The sequence below is a fragment of the Plecotus auritus genome (assembly GCF_963455305.1).
Source record: "Plecotus auritus genome assembly, chromosome: 13".
Taxonomy (NCBI): Eukaryota; Metazoa; Chordata; class Mammalia; order Chiroptera; family Vespertilionidae; genus Plecotus; species Plecotus auritus.
The window spans coordinates 13,773,901-13,788,479 of NC_137779.1; the positions used below are offsets into that span (position 1 = coordinate 13,773,901).

A 14,579-nucleotide genomic window follows, 5' to 3' on the forward strand; every position below is an offset into this window, starting at 1 on the left:
GCAGGAGTCTGAGAAACATTTGGTGTGGAGCCAGCAGCCTCTGTAGTGGGGGGGGGTGTCTTTATTTCATCACAGCTATTGACTGGGGCGCCAAGGATTAAAAATGAGATAATACTTGTAAAGGGTTTAGCCCAGTGCCGTAGCAAATAATAAGCACTCAATAACTATTAGCTATTGTCATTTTTGTTGTTGTTCTGGTAGAGAAGCCTTTCAGGGATTGGAATTAGGTAAAGCATGGTTAGTTTCTCCCTAGTAGAGTGAGAGGAGAGCCCTGTCAAATACCATTTTCAGGAACTCCGTGTCTGCTCCAGGGCTGGGCAGTGAGGCATCAGCCACCACGTAGCTTCCAGAAAGTGTGGAGGAGACAGCGGTCAAGGTGAGTCCTTGGTAGCTGTATTGGGTAATTTCACACCTATATTCTGATAGGAAAGTTGGAGGTAACAAACAATAACAACCATTGAGAACACATACTTGGGATAGCTGTTTTTTCAAGTCTTGTGATAATTTAAACAAAATCAATACAATGACTTTTTAATTTTCACCTGAGTATATTCTTAGAGAAAGAGGGAGAGAGAGAGAGAGAGACAGAGACAGAGAGAGATTGGTTGAGAGAGAGAGAGAGATTGGTTGCCTTCCAGATGTGCCCCTACCAGGGATCGAACCCGAAACCCAGGTATGTGCCCTGACCGGGAATTGAACCTGCAAACCTTTGGTGCACAGAATGAGATGCTCAACCAACTGAGCCACTGGGGCTGGGCCAATGTTTTTAAAAGTCCCACACCACCTCCAGTGGCATCTCTTTGATGCACTTTGATGGTCCATCACTGTGTTTTGTTCAAATCTGTCTACAAGTTTGCCCTGCCGCTCCAGTCCCCTTGCAGTTCCTACCCCCAGGCAGGTGTCCTCAGTCTCACCACACAGCCCCGCGTGGGTAACAATAGCTGCAGTTACGTTAGAGATGCACAAAGAGTGGGCTGCTTAATTGTATTTATTGTGACACAAATTAATGAGACTGAAACGAAAAAAAAAACCAAACCAGATCTGGGGCTGGGGTAGACAAGTCTCAGCGATCCCGGGATGGTGGGGTGTGTGCGGGAAGGAAAACGGCCAGCCCCAATCGGGAGGAAGGAGGAGTGCGCCCGCCCGAGGAGCAGGTGGAGGGAGCCTGAAGGGGCTGCGGGCCTTGGCCTAGACCCGCTGGGCTAGGGGGCGTGGCGCGAGGCGGGCGTGGCGCGGCGATAGCGGGGGCGGGGCCGGGATCCGGAGCTGCGGCGCGAGGGGCGGGGCTGGGAGCCGGGCAGCGGCCGGCGGGCGGGAGGGCGGGGCGCGGCGGCTTCGCGGTGCCTAGGCTCGGGCGGCCGGCCGGGGCGCACTCATTCACGCGGAGCCGGGCCCGGAGCGCAGGCGGCGGCAGGATGAACAGTATCAAGAACGTGCCGGCGCGGGTGCTGAGCCGCAGGCCGGGCCACAGTCTGGAGGCCGAGCGGGAGCAGTTCGACAAGACCCAGGCGAGCGGCGGGCCGCGGGGGGCGGGGGGCTGGCGGGCGGCGCCCTCCCCTGTCCCCTCACTCGCGTCCCTTAGGGCCCAGCCACCGGCCGCTCCCCGCTCCCTCACCCCCTCACCCGCTCAACCTCTCGCCCCCGGCCTCCGCGGTCGAAGCCGCCCCGCGCGCAGGTGAACCGGAAGCGCGCGCTGGCGCCGGGGCCTGAGGTGCGACTGGGGACCGCGGTGGCCGGAAGCCGAGATGCGGCGGTGGGCTAGCGGGGGGTCAAGGTGAGCGCGGAGCCCAGGTGCGGGCCGGCGCGGCCCGGCTGGGTTTCCGTGCCCCGGCCGTGCCCCTCCCCGGCCCCCGCGGACCAGCTCGTGTCCCCGTCCTCCACGCTGGTGAAAAAGCCGCCCCCGTCTCAGGGAAGCAGTGCGTTTCCTTGAAGGAAGCGCCCTGTTTCCTCCTCTCCCGAGCTGTTCCCGGGGCCGCACAGTGTCCTAGTACCTGCTGGGCGAAAAGTTTCACGTATGCAGCCAGACTTGTTTGCCCGAGCGCTGGCCCACGCAGAAATAGGTTCACACCCCTTATTAAGCACGGGCGCCTGGCAGACGGAAACTTCCTCGGCCCCCTTCCTGCGCTTCCCACGCGCCCGCATCTCCATCCCCGGGAGGTTATTTTAACCGTGAAACAATGGCGCGGGCGTGTATTTGGACGCGTGTTCCTGCGGAGAACGCGCGATGCCGGCGTTGCTGTGCTTCTGGTTTTTCTGTTCCTTTTCATTTTACAAACACCGAGGTGTGCTGAGGCCTGGGGGAGGGGAGAGCATACTTCTTTATTTGCCGAAAGAAGTCAAGCCAGGCTGAAATAAAAAAAAAAAAAAAAAATGAAAAAAAAAATCTTACTTTCGAAATAAAGGAGGCCGAAAGAACCTCCCGCCCTCCCCTGCCCGAAGCTGGATGGTGGCGACTTGTGTGGCTGCCATTAGCAGGTTCCTCCCCACCTCTCCCTGCAGAGAGCTCTGACTTTTGCGGTTGCTTTCAAAACAAGTTAGCACATTCTGTCTACAGCAGCTGCCTTTTGAAATAAAAACCCAGGGACACCTTCTACCTTCGTGCTTGTGATTAAGCAATGAAAGTGATAATAAAACCTTGGGATACCGAGGCTTTATGGAAAGCCGAGTGCTAGAAGTAACTTGGCCACAAATTAATTTATCCTTGTGATCATCATTCTCTGGCCTACGGTATGTTTGTTTTTTTCCAACCCGGATAGCCCATCATAAAAACAAATGTGGCATTTAAAGTCACTAATACATAATCGATTTGCCGGAACTTGCAGAAGGATGGGGAGAAATTTAATGGGCAGAGAGAATCTGGATGTTGTCAGAAGCTTTATTCGTTCACTGATTTTTTTTTTTTCCTCTCTTGCTTTTGAGGAGGAATAAAGAATTCTGGTTGCTACATAGAGAAGATGGGATTTAAAGGGCTAAGTTATTGGTCTAACTTGAGTTGTTATAAATCAAGAGCAACCTTCTTTAATGTCAAAGAGAAGGGATCTCTGATATAGATCCACACATTTTCGGTTTGGAAAAACTAAGGTGTTTTGTTTGTGTTTGCTTGTTGGGTTTTTTCCTCAGGGGCTGAGAGCGTGCCTTATAATGAAGAACTTTCTAATGGGTGGAAATAGCATTTGCCTGTTCCAGGGCTCGCTCCTTTTTTTCCTGGAAAGATAGAGTTTGGGTTCAGTGTCTGGCTGTGCTTGTCTTCAGGGTGACTTACTGGGGATGTCGGAATAAGGTTTTGTGCATGGTTAATATTTAATTAGATTGTTCCCAGAAATATCTAGTGAGCTGCCAGCCAGACCCCATTGGTGGGAGGGACCCGGAGAGCTGAGGTTGCTGCTCACGCATCTCCTCGACACAGAATAGCACGTCCAATCCACGGACCCGTCTTCCCTGTGGAATACGCTGCCTGTGTCTTCATGGTGACCACAGGGCCCTGTGCTGCAACGGAGCACTTTGGCTTCCTAAGAATGTACATCCTTATGGCCCCCCAGCTTCTCCTGTCCTGGTGGGCTCCTCCTGGGTGAGGATAGGAAAAATGAGTACATATTAGCTTTCTCGACAGGCCACACCCCCTGTTTTACAAAGGTCCCCCCCACTCCAGTCAGGAGTGTTCAGGGAAGGTACCTGGTACTTGTGGTTGTTGTGTGGTGTGAGTGTGTGTGTGTGTGTGTGTGTGTGTGTGTGTGTAATCCTAGGGGGAGTGTCCAGAAAGCTGGTCTCTTCCCCACGACTTCATTTTCTTTGGTGATAAACCCTTTTCCAAAATGGATATCAGAAAATCGTGTTGGCTTGTTGTAGTATTCTGAATACCGAACACCACACAATAGAGCGCACCTGCCTTCTGAACTGGAAAATGGCCTGTACCGTTGCAAAGGTGGTGTGGTAGCATGGAGGGCCCCTGTAGGCAGGTACACCTGAGGGCTAGTTGGTGTCCCTGTGCCAGTTGCTTTACTCATGAATCTCTTTCGTTGTCTCTAAAGATGGAAATAATTTCATCCACCTCCTGGGGCTGTTGTAAGGCATAGAGATCAGCCCCTCAACGATGCGCACGCCTCCTGATTCCTGGAACCTGTGAAGACGTTTTAGTCTATTTGCTAAGAAAATGCTCATCAGCTGACCTCAAAGTGGAGCGACTATCCTGGGTCAGCCAGGTGGGCCCAATGCAGTCACATGGCCTTTAAATATGGAAGAGCCATTCAGTGCTGGCGCCTTGGAGGTGGCGGCTGGGGCCGCTCCCAGGGAACGCAGTGTCCTCTGGAAGCTGGGACAGGTGGGAATAGGTGCTCCTGCAGAACCTCTAGGAAGAAAGGCTGCCCTGCTGGCACCGAGACTTTAGCTCCATGAGACCCACTTTGGACTTTTGACCTCAATTGTGAGATGATAGGTGTGAGCCACCAAGCTTGTGGCGTGCGGTTATGGCAGTGATAGGTCATTAACCAGGTAGGACAGTGCTCTGCAGACTGCCAGCTGGCCGTCTTCCTCCCTCCCTTCCCGCCCGCACCAAGCCTCACAGTTCCAGTGCCATTTCTGACCAAGCAGACCTGCCCTTGAGGCCTGTTATGGATGAGGACTCAGTCTTGGAAATGCTAAATGCCAGTCTTGCTTTTTCCTTAGCTCCGAGTTCCCTTGCTTCTCCGGGCCTCAGTTTCCCCGGCAGGATGTGGAAATAGATCCCTAAAGCTTCCCGTGAGGTCAGCACGAGAGAGGCCGCACCTGTGTGTGCCAAGCCCCGTGTGGAGCGGTGAGCAGCCCAGGTGTTAACGGTGGGGAAGGGATTGGACAGAGGGCCGGCCATCCAGCTCAGCCACACAGCCCTCTGCAGCCTCTGGGAGCCGGAGTCTTGTAAAGATGAACACTTACTGCGGCTCGGCTCCTGTTAGAACAGCCCTGTCCAATAGGAACCAAGTACGAACCACGAGTACCACTTCCCATTTCCTAGCTGCCCCATGAAGAAGTCAACAGAAATTCCTTTTCATCCTATCCGTTCTTGAGCCTGGTGTCTTCAAATTAACCATTACAACATGTAACTACTGTAAAAATGATGAGTGGGGTCGTTTACATTCCTTTCCTCCTACTAAGTCCTCAGAATCCGTGTGTTTGACATTCACAGCATGTCTGGATTTGGGCTCGCACTCAGGTGCTCAGTGGCCACACGTGGCCGGTGTAGACAGCACGGTGGGCGAATCGCCTGGGGTGGCGGGAGGCTTTTAAGAACGTCAGTGCCTGGGCACCTGAGATAAGGAGTCGTTTGGTGTGGGTCGGAGCCCAGGGCGTGTTCTTTGTTTCGTTTTGTTTTTAATGTGTTCCTGCCGGGAGTTCCTTAGAACCTCGTTATGAGAGGCGGGCCACAGGACACGTATTTGGGAGCTTGAGTTTCTCTTTGGAAAAGCTGTTCCCAAACACGCAGTACTCTCGTCCCTCTGCTCTGACACCGCCCACGCGTGCCCATCGCCCCCTCCGTGGAGTCTCCTGTGATAGGCAGGTAGACCCACATGGGCCCACCCTTGCGTCTTCGTTGTTCCTTACAAACACTGTGGTGTTATAGCCTCTAACTCACTCACCCCTTTTTGGGCCTCATTTAAATGTTTACCAAGAAAGCTCCTAAGTTTGAGAAGAAATCTAAACCATGTGGTGGACAGGCAAGACACCCAGCTCCGTCCCACCATTGTCATGGGGGCGGGGCAGGCCTGTCCTCTCCCTGCCGTGTTCCCACGTGCTGGCAGGGTGCCTGGCACCTGGAACAGACTGGTTGAGTGGCTAAAGGTCAGAGGCCAGCCAAGGTTCCTTTCTGAAGAGGACAGAGAGAACCAGGCGCACAGCTACCCTCGGACACTGCCCCCAAAGCTGGCCCTGAGCCACTCCAGCCGCACTCACCTGCCCGCTGAGGTGCCATTGGGGTGGGCCATGGGTGGTGAGCTGTGCCCTTCGGCCTGGTTCTGCTCTCTTGATGATGCTCAGGCAGGCAGCTGACTTTCTGACTCTGGGCTGCCAGAAATCCCGAGCCTCCCCGCTCCCATCAGTTGACTTCTTGATCCAGTTGGGGGTGGGGATGCAGCTGCCAGTTCTTCCCTCACCCTTCCCATCTTTGATGCTCATTTGTCCCATGACATGTTCATGAGGACCACATGCTGTGCCTTTGGGCTTGTTTCTGGTGCCTTGGAGTGTGCTACAGGAAGAAAAAGATAATTTTTTAAAATGACTTTAGAGAGAGGAAGGGAGGAGAGAAACATCAATGTGAGCGAGAAACATACCATTGGCTGCCTCCTGCACAACCCTACTGGGGATTGAGCCTGCAACCAGGCATGTGCCCTGATCAGGAATCAAACCCATGACCTTTTGGTGCCCGGGACCACACTCAGCCAGCTGAGCCACACCGGCCAGGGCGAGAAAGATCATCCTTGTCCCCTCCAAGAGTTTTCGTGTAATGAAGGAGGTGAGAGAAGGACAGGTGTGCTGTGGCAGAGCAGTGAAGAGCAAGACTGTGCCTCAGTCGGCTCATCTGCAAAGTGGACACGATGGTTGTACCCAGGTCATGGTCATGAGAGTTGACGGATTGCCTGGTGCTGGTGCACTGTAGATGCTGTGTCAGCATTAGCTGCTCCATAGAGCCCAGAAGGGCAGAAAGAATGTCCTGTTGGGCTCTGTCCCTGTGCCATGGTTTGTCAGGGCAGGAGTGGAGCTGGGGCTGTTGAGGAGGGAGGCGGATCTCCAGAATAGCGAGTCTCAGGTGCTCACGGCCCCCTTCCCCAGGACAGCAGGCCCGCTTCCAGGGACCTGGTCCTCTGGGAAGGCACTCCAGGGAAGCCCCAGGGAGTTGGGACAGCCGGCTTGTGACTCCCTTGGCAGAAATGCTGCCCTTCTGACCTTGCCCCAGGCCAGCGCGGCCTGGGCAGACAGGGCTGTTTGTGAATGAAATGAGACTGGGCACTCGATCCCAGCAGCTTGCCTGGAAACTGGAGTCGAGTCTAGGCCCGCTTGGCTGGGGGACAGGGAAACCCAGCCGGCTCACCTGAGACGCCGGCCGGGCCACACTGTGGGCTAGGCTCTCCCTTGTCCACTTGATCTCAGGCGGGACTCAAATATCACCTTGTCTGTGAGGCCTCACACCGTTTCCCTGTCCCCAGCACACTGCAGCAGAACCGAGGACGTGGGCACATGGAAGGTTGGGCACGATTGCATCACTTTGCCAGGTTGGGCCCCCTAAGCACTACCCCCTGAACCCCAAGATTCTCAGGCATGGAGGGTTAGCTCCTCCTATGTCCCAGCACCCTGAGCACGTGGCTCAGGGGACACACTCGGTGCGTGTGGATTCCATGCGAGTCTCCCTTCTTCGAAGCCTTAGTGAGGCCTGAAAGGCCACAGCTCCTACTGCGGAGAAAGGCCGAGCTGTGGAGAAAAGTTTGGGTGAGGTAGGGTTGCTGCTTCTCCTGCGGAAATAAACAGCCTCAAACTGCAGTGGGTCCGCCTGCCAGGGAGTGACTCAGGCTCCTGGCTTGTGGGACAGACAGGTCTTAGGGTGATGTCACCAGGGCCCAGGGAACGAAACCGCCTGGGGTGACTCCCTATCCATTCCGGAAGTGGAACTTGGGATGCATCTCCACCTCCTCGTGTGTTACCAGCAGAGCTGGGGCAGAGGTGGCAGTGGGCTGGGCTGTCCCGTGAGTGGCACCATCCTTCCTGACTCATGCCCCTCCTCCCAGAGGGCAGGTGGCCTCAGCTCAGCCCTCGGGTTTCACAATTGAGAGGCTGGGATATGAATGAAGAGACGTGGCGCTTGAAGCCTTAGGACTGGCGCTCCACTGCCTTCCCTGCTGCAGAAGTCCCCGAGCTGCAGACTCGCCCCAGGGCGCCCGGCTACTTTGCATATGACCACATCTTAGCTACCTCCTCGGCTACAGAAATCCTGTGTTCGCTTTCATCAATGGCCTTTGAGGTGGCAAAAGCCTCTGAATGAGATCCTTCTGTCCTTCCAACAGCTCTGGAAACGCCAAAGCAGAATAACCCGCCTCTCTGCCAGTCCCCGGCCCGGCTTTTTGAAGGACGGTTTTGTCCCTGCCGAGAGCCCCTGTGAAGGGTCATGATAACAGTACAAGGAGACTTAGGTCTGATTCATCGCAGGGATGGTTTTTAAAATAGAAACTGTTTAATAGTTGCCTTTAGTATTTAACCCTCATGGTTAAGTTATTAGCTGGAGAAAGAAACACTCACCACCTTGAATTTAACCAGCACTTGTATTTGAAAGAGCTTTTGTCCATTCAAGTGTTTGTTCACTTTTTTTAAAAATATATTTTTATTGATTTCAGAGAGGAAGGGAGGGAGAGAGAGATAGAAACATCAATGATGAGGGAGAATCATTGATCGGCTGCCTCCTGCATGCCCCTCACTGGGGACCAAGCCTGCAACCCAAGCATGTGCCCTTGACCAGAATTGAACCCGGGACCCTTCAGTCCGCAGGCTGACGCTCTATCCACTGAGCCAAACCAGCTAGGGCTAGTGTTCACTCTTTCATTCAGCCAATAAAGGTTTATTGGCAGCCAGGGCCAGGGTTTGGGGACTGGAGATACAGCAGGGATCAAGACTGCCAGCCGCGTGTCCAGGGTCAGAGGCAGACGGAGAGTAAGTGGTACGTGAGATAGTAAATGTCCCGGTAAAGTGAACAGGAGATGCGCTCCTCCTGGGAGTGGGTGGGGCAGACCCTCCAGGAAGGGGTGTTTCAGCCCGGAGCTGAGAGAGGGGGAGGCACCGCGTGGCCCGGAGGTGGGGCCTGGCTTGCTTGTTGGAGGGACAGAGGGAGGCACACAGGGCTGGAACGCAGCACGATGCTTTAGACTAGTTGCGTGTGTGCTTACCTTCCGGAAGACGGGGATTTTCTTACCCTGCTTCCCAGATGGGGACGTTGTGGTCTGAGAAGGGAACGCTTCTAAAGCGAAGTCTCCCCACTGTGTCAGGTGGATGGGGATGCAGTCTGAGGGCTGGGGAGCTGCGGCTGGCACTGGTGGAACTGGGTGAGAAGACCTGTATTTGTCCTCAGGCGTGGGCCCCTGGGGAAGGGGTCTCCCCGAGTCCGTGTTCCCCCATGGTGAATGTCGCCCATGGACTGGAGGATGTCATGTCTCCCCGAGAACAGTCACTCAGCTCAGCCCCTTGCTGAGCACTGGGTTCTCAGACAGTGTTGCTGCGCGATGGGCTGAGGAGCCGGGAAATGCTCACGCTCCGTCCTCAGTGACTGTCCCCTCCCCGCTGCCCCCCCCCCCCGACTGTGTGGCTCTTCCCAAACTTCCTGGGGGCCCCTGTGCCCTGCGTGAAGCCCCACAGCTGATGGGGCAGCGACTGGGTTGCTGTGAGCAGCCCTTGGCCGGAACCTCCTATGTGGCCCTCTGGCTTTGCTGACCATGTCCACGCCTGAGTCCACGCATGAGTCCACCTCAGGGCCCAGCCTCTTGGGGAATCACAGCTGTGGCTGCAGCTGCCTCCTAGTCTCCTGTCTCCTGAGTCGGCGCCTGCTAAGATGCTCCCTGGTGTGTGGCCCGTCCAGGGACGAATGCCATTGTGGCTCTGTCCAGCCTGGTCCTGGGATTGTCTCCACAGGGTTTTTGTTAGACAAACAAGGACGAGATTGTTCCTGGAAGCAGGGCAGGTGTGGCCCAGAGGGGCCCTTCTGAGAGGCCTCCCAGGATGTCCCCGCCCTGGCCACAAGACAGAGCCACCCCTGGAGGGAGCTGTGGTGAAGCCCAGGCCAGGTCCTGGGGAGCCGGTTCCTGTGGTGGGACCGAGAAGGCTGTCTGCTCCCCCTGCCCCTCCCCCCAGAGACGTGGCCCAGGAGGCTCCTGGGTGGAGTGAGGTGCAGACTGGGCGCTGAGTGGGTCGTGTGGGGGCTGAGAGGACAGTCACCGGCAGGTGGCCTGTGCTGCAGCTTCCTCATCACAATCTACAGGGGAGGATGTGTGGGGCTAGTTTAGTCAATATGTGCAAAGTGCTTAGAACAGCACCAGGCACGGCGGAGGCACTTGGTCATCATTTCATCATTGTGACCTTGGGCAAGTGGTTAACTTCCTGAAGCCTTGCCCGCCTGCTCCCAAGGTTGTTTAGGTCGAGGGAGGTCACAGCTGTGAAGTGCCCAGCAGTGTGCCTGGCACGTGGCTGAGCTGGATAAGTCATTTTCTTGTTAGGTGATCGAGACCTGTGGCGGGAGATACACATTTCCGTGCCTGAGGAGCTGGCCATTCTGACTGTGTCTCTGGTGCAAGCTAGAGCCTCCCCATCTCTGGCCTGTGGCCACCCCAACCTCATCCCCACCTCTGGCTCTGGAGGGTCGGGCCCCTCCCTCACTACTGGGCACTGGGCGGAGTGAGGTGCAGACTGCAGAGGCTCCTGGGTGTAGGCTTGTTGGATTTTCCCAGCACAGGAGCATGGGGGTGAATGCCCAGGAAACTGTTAGCCCTCCCTCCCTGCCCACCCTCTGTGTCCTTGCAGACCCGCCCGCTCGCTCCCTCCCCAAAGCCCCCTGCCCCGCCAGTACTGCTGTGGTCCTGCTTCCCTGCCTGTGCTCAGGAGTGGGGAGCACCTTCCCTGTCCCCCTTCCCCATCACTCAGAGCTGCTCCCTTTCTCCCCTGGGGCTCAGAGAAGCTGACAAATCCCCAAGACGGTGGCCCCCTGTCCTCCCTCCACCCAAGGCCCTGCTCTCCAGCACTGGGTTTTCCCTCCCGACCTTCCCACCACCCATCCCACTCAGCCTGTGTCTCCCTGGAAGACAGTTCTCTCTGCGGCAGGGATCCCCTGAGCCACCGGGAGGGACTGCCCCTGCTGGTCAGCACTGCTGAGGGGCTCTGGCGGGGGCTGCAGGGGGCCGAGGGAAGAAGGGTTCTTCAGGCACGCAGGTGCGAGAGGACCCCCACAGTGGTCCCGGGCTCCCCCTCCCCCTTCAGTTTTCCCACAGTCACCCCTTGGCTGGCATGAGGGTGCTACGCTGTGTAGACAGAACCAAGTGATAGGGCTGCCTCCACTGAGACTGTCAGCCCCAAAGCTGAGCTGGGTCATAATCGCCCAGCACAGAGTCCAGTGTGAAGGAGGACTGGCTGCATGCCCCATCTCTGTGCCCATCAGGGGAAAGTCCAACAGGACCGGCTGGGGAGGCCCGGGCGTCCCTGGGGCCAGATGTCCCCTTCTGGGACGGGGCTTGGCTGCTGCTGCTGGTAGGAACATCCAGGCCCTGTGAGGTGTGCACAGACTCCCTCTGTGTGAGCACTGAGCCTCCTTGTGCGCGACCCGACCTGCACATCTGCCCCTGCACACAACGGGGCCGTGTTCCCGCTGGGAGGAACCCTGGTCCTGCAGCCAGTGGCTGGGTGGGACTGGCGGGCGGGCAGGCCTGACCGATGGGGCCATGCTTTAGAAAATCTTCCATGTGCCAGGCACGTTAGGGGCTGGGGTACAGCAGTGACCAGCCAGGTAGAACCACACCCCCTCGAGGTGCTGACATTAGGGTGAGGAGACGGATAACAGATAAGGAAACGTTGTTAGTGGGTGCTGAGTACATGGAGACTTAAGTAGAGTGGTATCAGGAAGGTGACAAGGTGAGCAGACACCCAAAAGGGTTGGGGGGCAGGGGCTCTTTCTGGGGGTCCAGGGTCCAGCAATGAGAAGGTGCTCAGTAAAGTAAGTGGGAGGTGGGGATGCCTGACCTTAACCTTGGGCCCAGCTAAGCTATGCGCTTCTCCCTGCTCCAGGAAGAGCAGTCCTCCCCCTCCCCCCACCCTGCTGGGCCCCAGCCAGGCCCCAGCCAGCCTGCTCCTTCAGGGCGGGTCTCTGCTCTGCTCCTAGCTGCTGGCCTGGAGGACAAAGGGGGAGGCCTGCAGGAGGGAGAAGGGTTCCCCTGCAGCCCTTCCTGGGTCCACCCGGTGAGTGGGGTGGAGAAGGCACTTGATCCGGCTGTGGTTGCATTGCTGGTCCTTAGCCTCCTCTGGGCAGCCTGCTCTGCACGGTAGCTTTAGGCTCTACGCTGCCTGGAGTCTTCTGGACCAGGTGGCAGTTGTGAGAAGAGCCCGCTCAAATGTCAGGGCAGCTGGGGAATGGGGTTACACACCCCGGAGACAGGACACGCCTGGCTTATGAGCTGGCAGCTGCTTGCTGCTGGGGGAGGCATGGCCCCACCCCCTTGCCTGGCAGTGCCTCAGTGGCCCTCTCTTCCCAGCTCTACACCCACACCTGGGGGAGCGTGGGACAAAATCATTAAAGACACAGAACATAGTATCAGCCAAACCTGCCTTTGCTCTTATTAGTTGTGCAGACAAGATCCCTAACCCCAGTGCCTCAGTTTCCCCACCAGGGAAATGGGCTCGTGACCACTTTCTAGGGTTGTTGCTGGGAGGCATGTTGCCCATGCTCGGCACAGGGTAAGCCAGTGCCTGTCATTGCCCCTGTCTTAGACATATTCTGCCCAGGTGGGGTGCTCTCCCCACAGTGGCACTTGGTAAAGGCGCCGAGGGCTCCGGCGGCTGTACTGGCAGGGTCTGGCAAATAGAACCAGTGGCCAAGGGCGCTTCCGGGGGTGGCTTGCTGAGGCTTTGACAGAGAAGTCAGAGCTGCCCGCACTCTTCTCGGGTCCCGGTACTCCGAGGCAGGGGCTGCTCCCCAAGCCCGTCCTTGATGTCGGAGCATGTATCCTGGTTTTCCCCAGCACTGCCCGCACCCCGTGAATCAGGCCACAATGGGCACAGTGTGTGAAAGGAGGGCGGCCTGCCTTGCTGGGCAGCTCCAGAAACGGCCTCTGCCAGCCCCAGCTCCCTCGGCTCTGGCCTGTGTGTCTGATCTGAATGGCCACCTGCGCTCCCAGGGGCTGCTTTTCTTACAGAGGAAATCTCTGAGCAGGCTCCAAGTCGGTCACAATACACCAGAAATGAGCGAGCTGGGCAGCGACTATTGTTCAGATGCCAGCAGCGGGGAGCACAGTGGCTGCAGCCGTAAAAAGAAAGCGCTGGCACTGTCTCTCGGGCCCCCTCTGCCCTGTCCCCTCTTGCATGCTTCCTGTTGACAAGGCGGGGATGCTCAGGTCTGGCTGCAGGGTGGGTGAGCAGCTTCTTGGCTGCCTGGGGGAAGGGCATTGTAAAGAATTTCGGGAGGAGGGAGAGGATCTGGCCCGGAGAGGTGTCTGCATTCATCAGGCCCCTGTCCCGTCACTCGCGGCTGCTCCTCTCAGTCCACAAACACTGATGTCCCCAGCTCAGTGCTGGGTGGGGGGGCAGAGGCTTGTAAGACCTGCCGCCAGGAGGAGAAATAAAACTTCCACAAGTAAACCCAGGGCTGGTGGTAGTTCCTGGGTGAGGTGGGCAGGGGTGACAGTAGGTGCCCTGAGCCTTTGGTGAGGGAGCAGTCACCTCTAGGAAGCCTTCTCAGAAGAGGAGGCATTGACACAAGGGGGAGGAGGCCAGACTCCAGCGGGTGGAGATGGGAGAGGACCTTCGTCAAGGATGAGATTGCTGCTTGCTCAGGGCCCAGGTGGTAGCAGCGAACCCCCCTCCCGTACCTGCGCCACCCGGGAGAGACACAGCCTGCTTGGCAGGTAACGGAGCTGGGTTTATCCTGGTTTTCCACACAGTGGCTGTATGGGCCTTGCCAGCTGCAGCCTTTCTCTGGGTCCTGCCATGGCGAGATGGGGCTGGCCGGTGTCTGTCCACGGCGTGTGGTGAGGGCTCTGTTTGAGGCCGCTTCTCCCAGAGGAGGGACAAGGACCCGGACCGGGCCTCGCCTTGGGAAAGCTAAGCGCAGGTGGTCTCCTCAGCCAGCAGCCGCTTTCTTCACCGCCCAGACCCCTGGAAGCTTCATGGCCTCGGGTGTCGGCTGTGGTTTGAGCTGCGCATGTCAAGCCTTCAGAGTTTGGTTTGGTTAGGTTGTCCGTCTCCCCTCGTGCCTTTCACCACGGGAAGGGTCGCCCTGTCTGTGTGGGTGTTGCTGTTTCTGAACTCTGCCTCCTGTGTCCCTCCCAGGCCATCAGCATCAGTAAGGCCATCAATACCCAGGAGGCCCCCGTGAAGGAGAAGCATGCCCGGCGTATCCTTCCTGCCTCTGGGTCCCAGGGGGCGGTGGGAGGACGTGGAGGATGTGGGCCTGCCCTGTGTGGCCTTTGACCACGGGCGCGGTGGGAGTGATTTAGTGGCACTGCAGGTGGCCACCGGGGCTTTGTGAGGTCCACCCCCACCGAGACAGGCGCATGTCCTCTTGGGTCCTGGCCCGGCAGAGCCGCCCGCCTCGAGCAGCTCCTGTCAGACTCTGAGCCCCATCTCAGGAGCACCATCTATTGTCTTGGACCACTGGGCCCTGTTAAATTTGAGGGGCATGATCTTTCTCTCCTTTTTTTCTTTATTGATTATATATGTATCCTTATCCCCCCATTCCCCTCTACCACCCCCCCCCTCGCTCATGCCCTCACCCCCCTGGTGTCTGTGTCCATTGGTTAGGCTTATGTGCATGCATACAAGTCCTTTGGTTGATCTCCCCCCCTTATCTCCCCTCCCCTACTTTCCCTCTGAGGTTT

General features: G+C 57.1%; 1 protein-coding gene across 3 annotated transcripts in view; it reads left to right on the forward strand.

Annotated features, from left to right (window-relative positions):
• The first annotated feature begins 1,337 nt into the window (after positions 1–1,337).
• The window catches only part of HIP1R (huntingtin interacting protein 1 related), a 29,668-nt gene continuing 16,426 nt past the window's right edge, over positions 1,338–14,579 (forward strand). For 2 of the 3 annotated variants that reach the window (XR_013959519.1, XM_080649612.1), the window contains exons 1-2: positions 1,344–1,508; positions 14,032–14,095. Coding sequence is in view for 2 of the 3 variants with exons in the window: in XM_080649612.1 (XP_080505738.1) it covers positions 1,416–1,508; positions 14,032–14,095 (157 nt within the window). In the remaining variant the exon portion in view is untranslated. Of the gene's footprint in view, positions 1,509–14,031; positions 14,096–14,579 lie in introns of all 3 variants that reach the window. The other variant, XM_080649613.1, reaches the window with a different exon arrangement.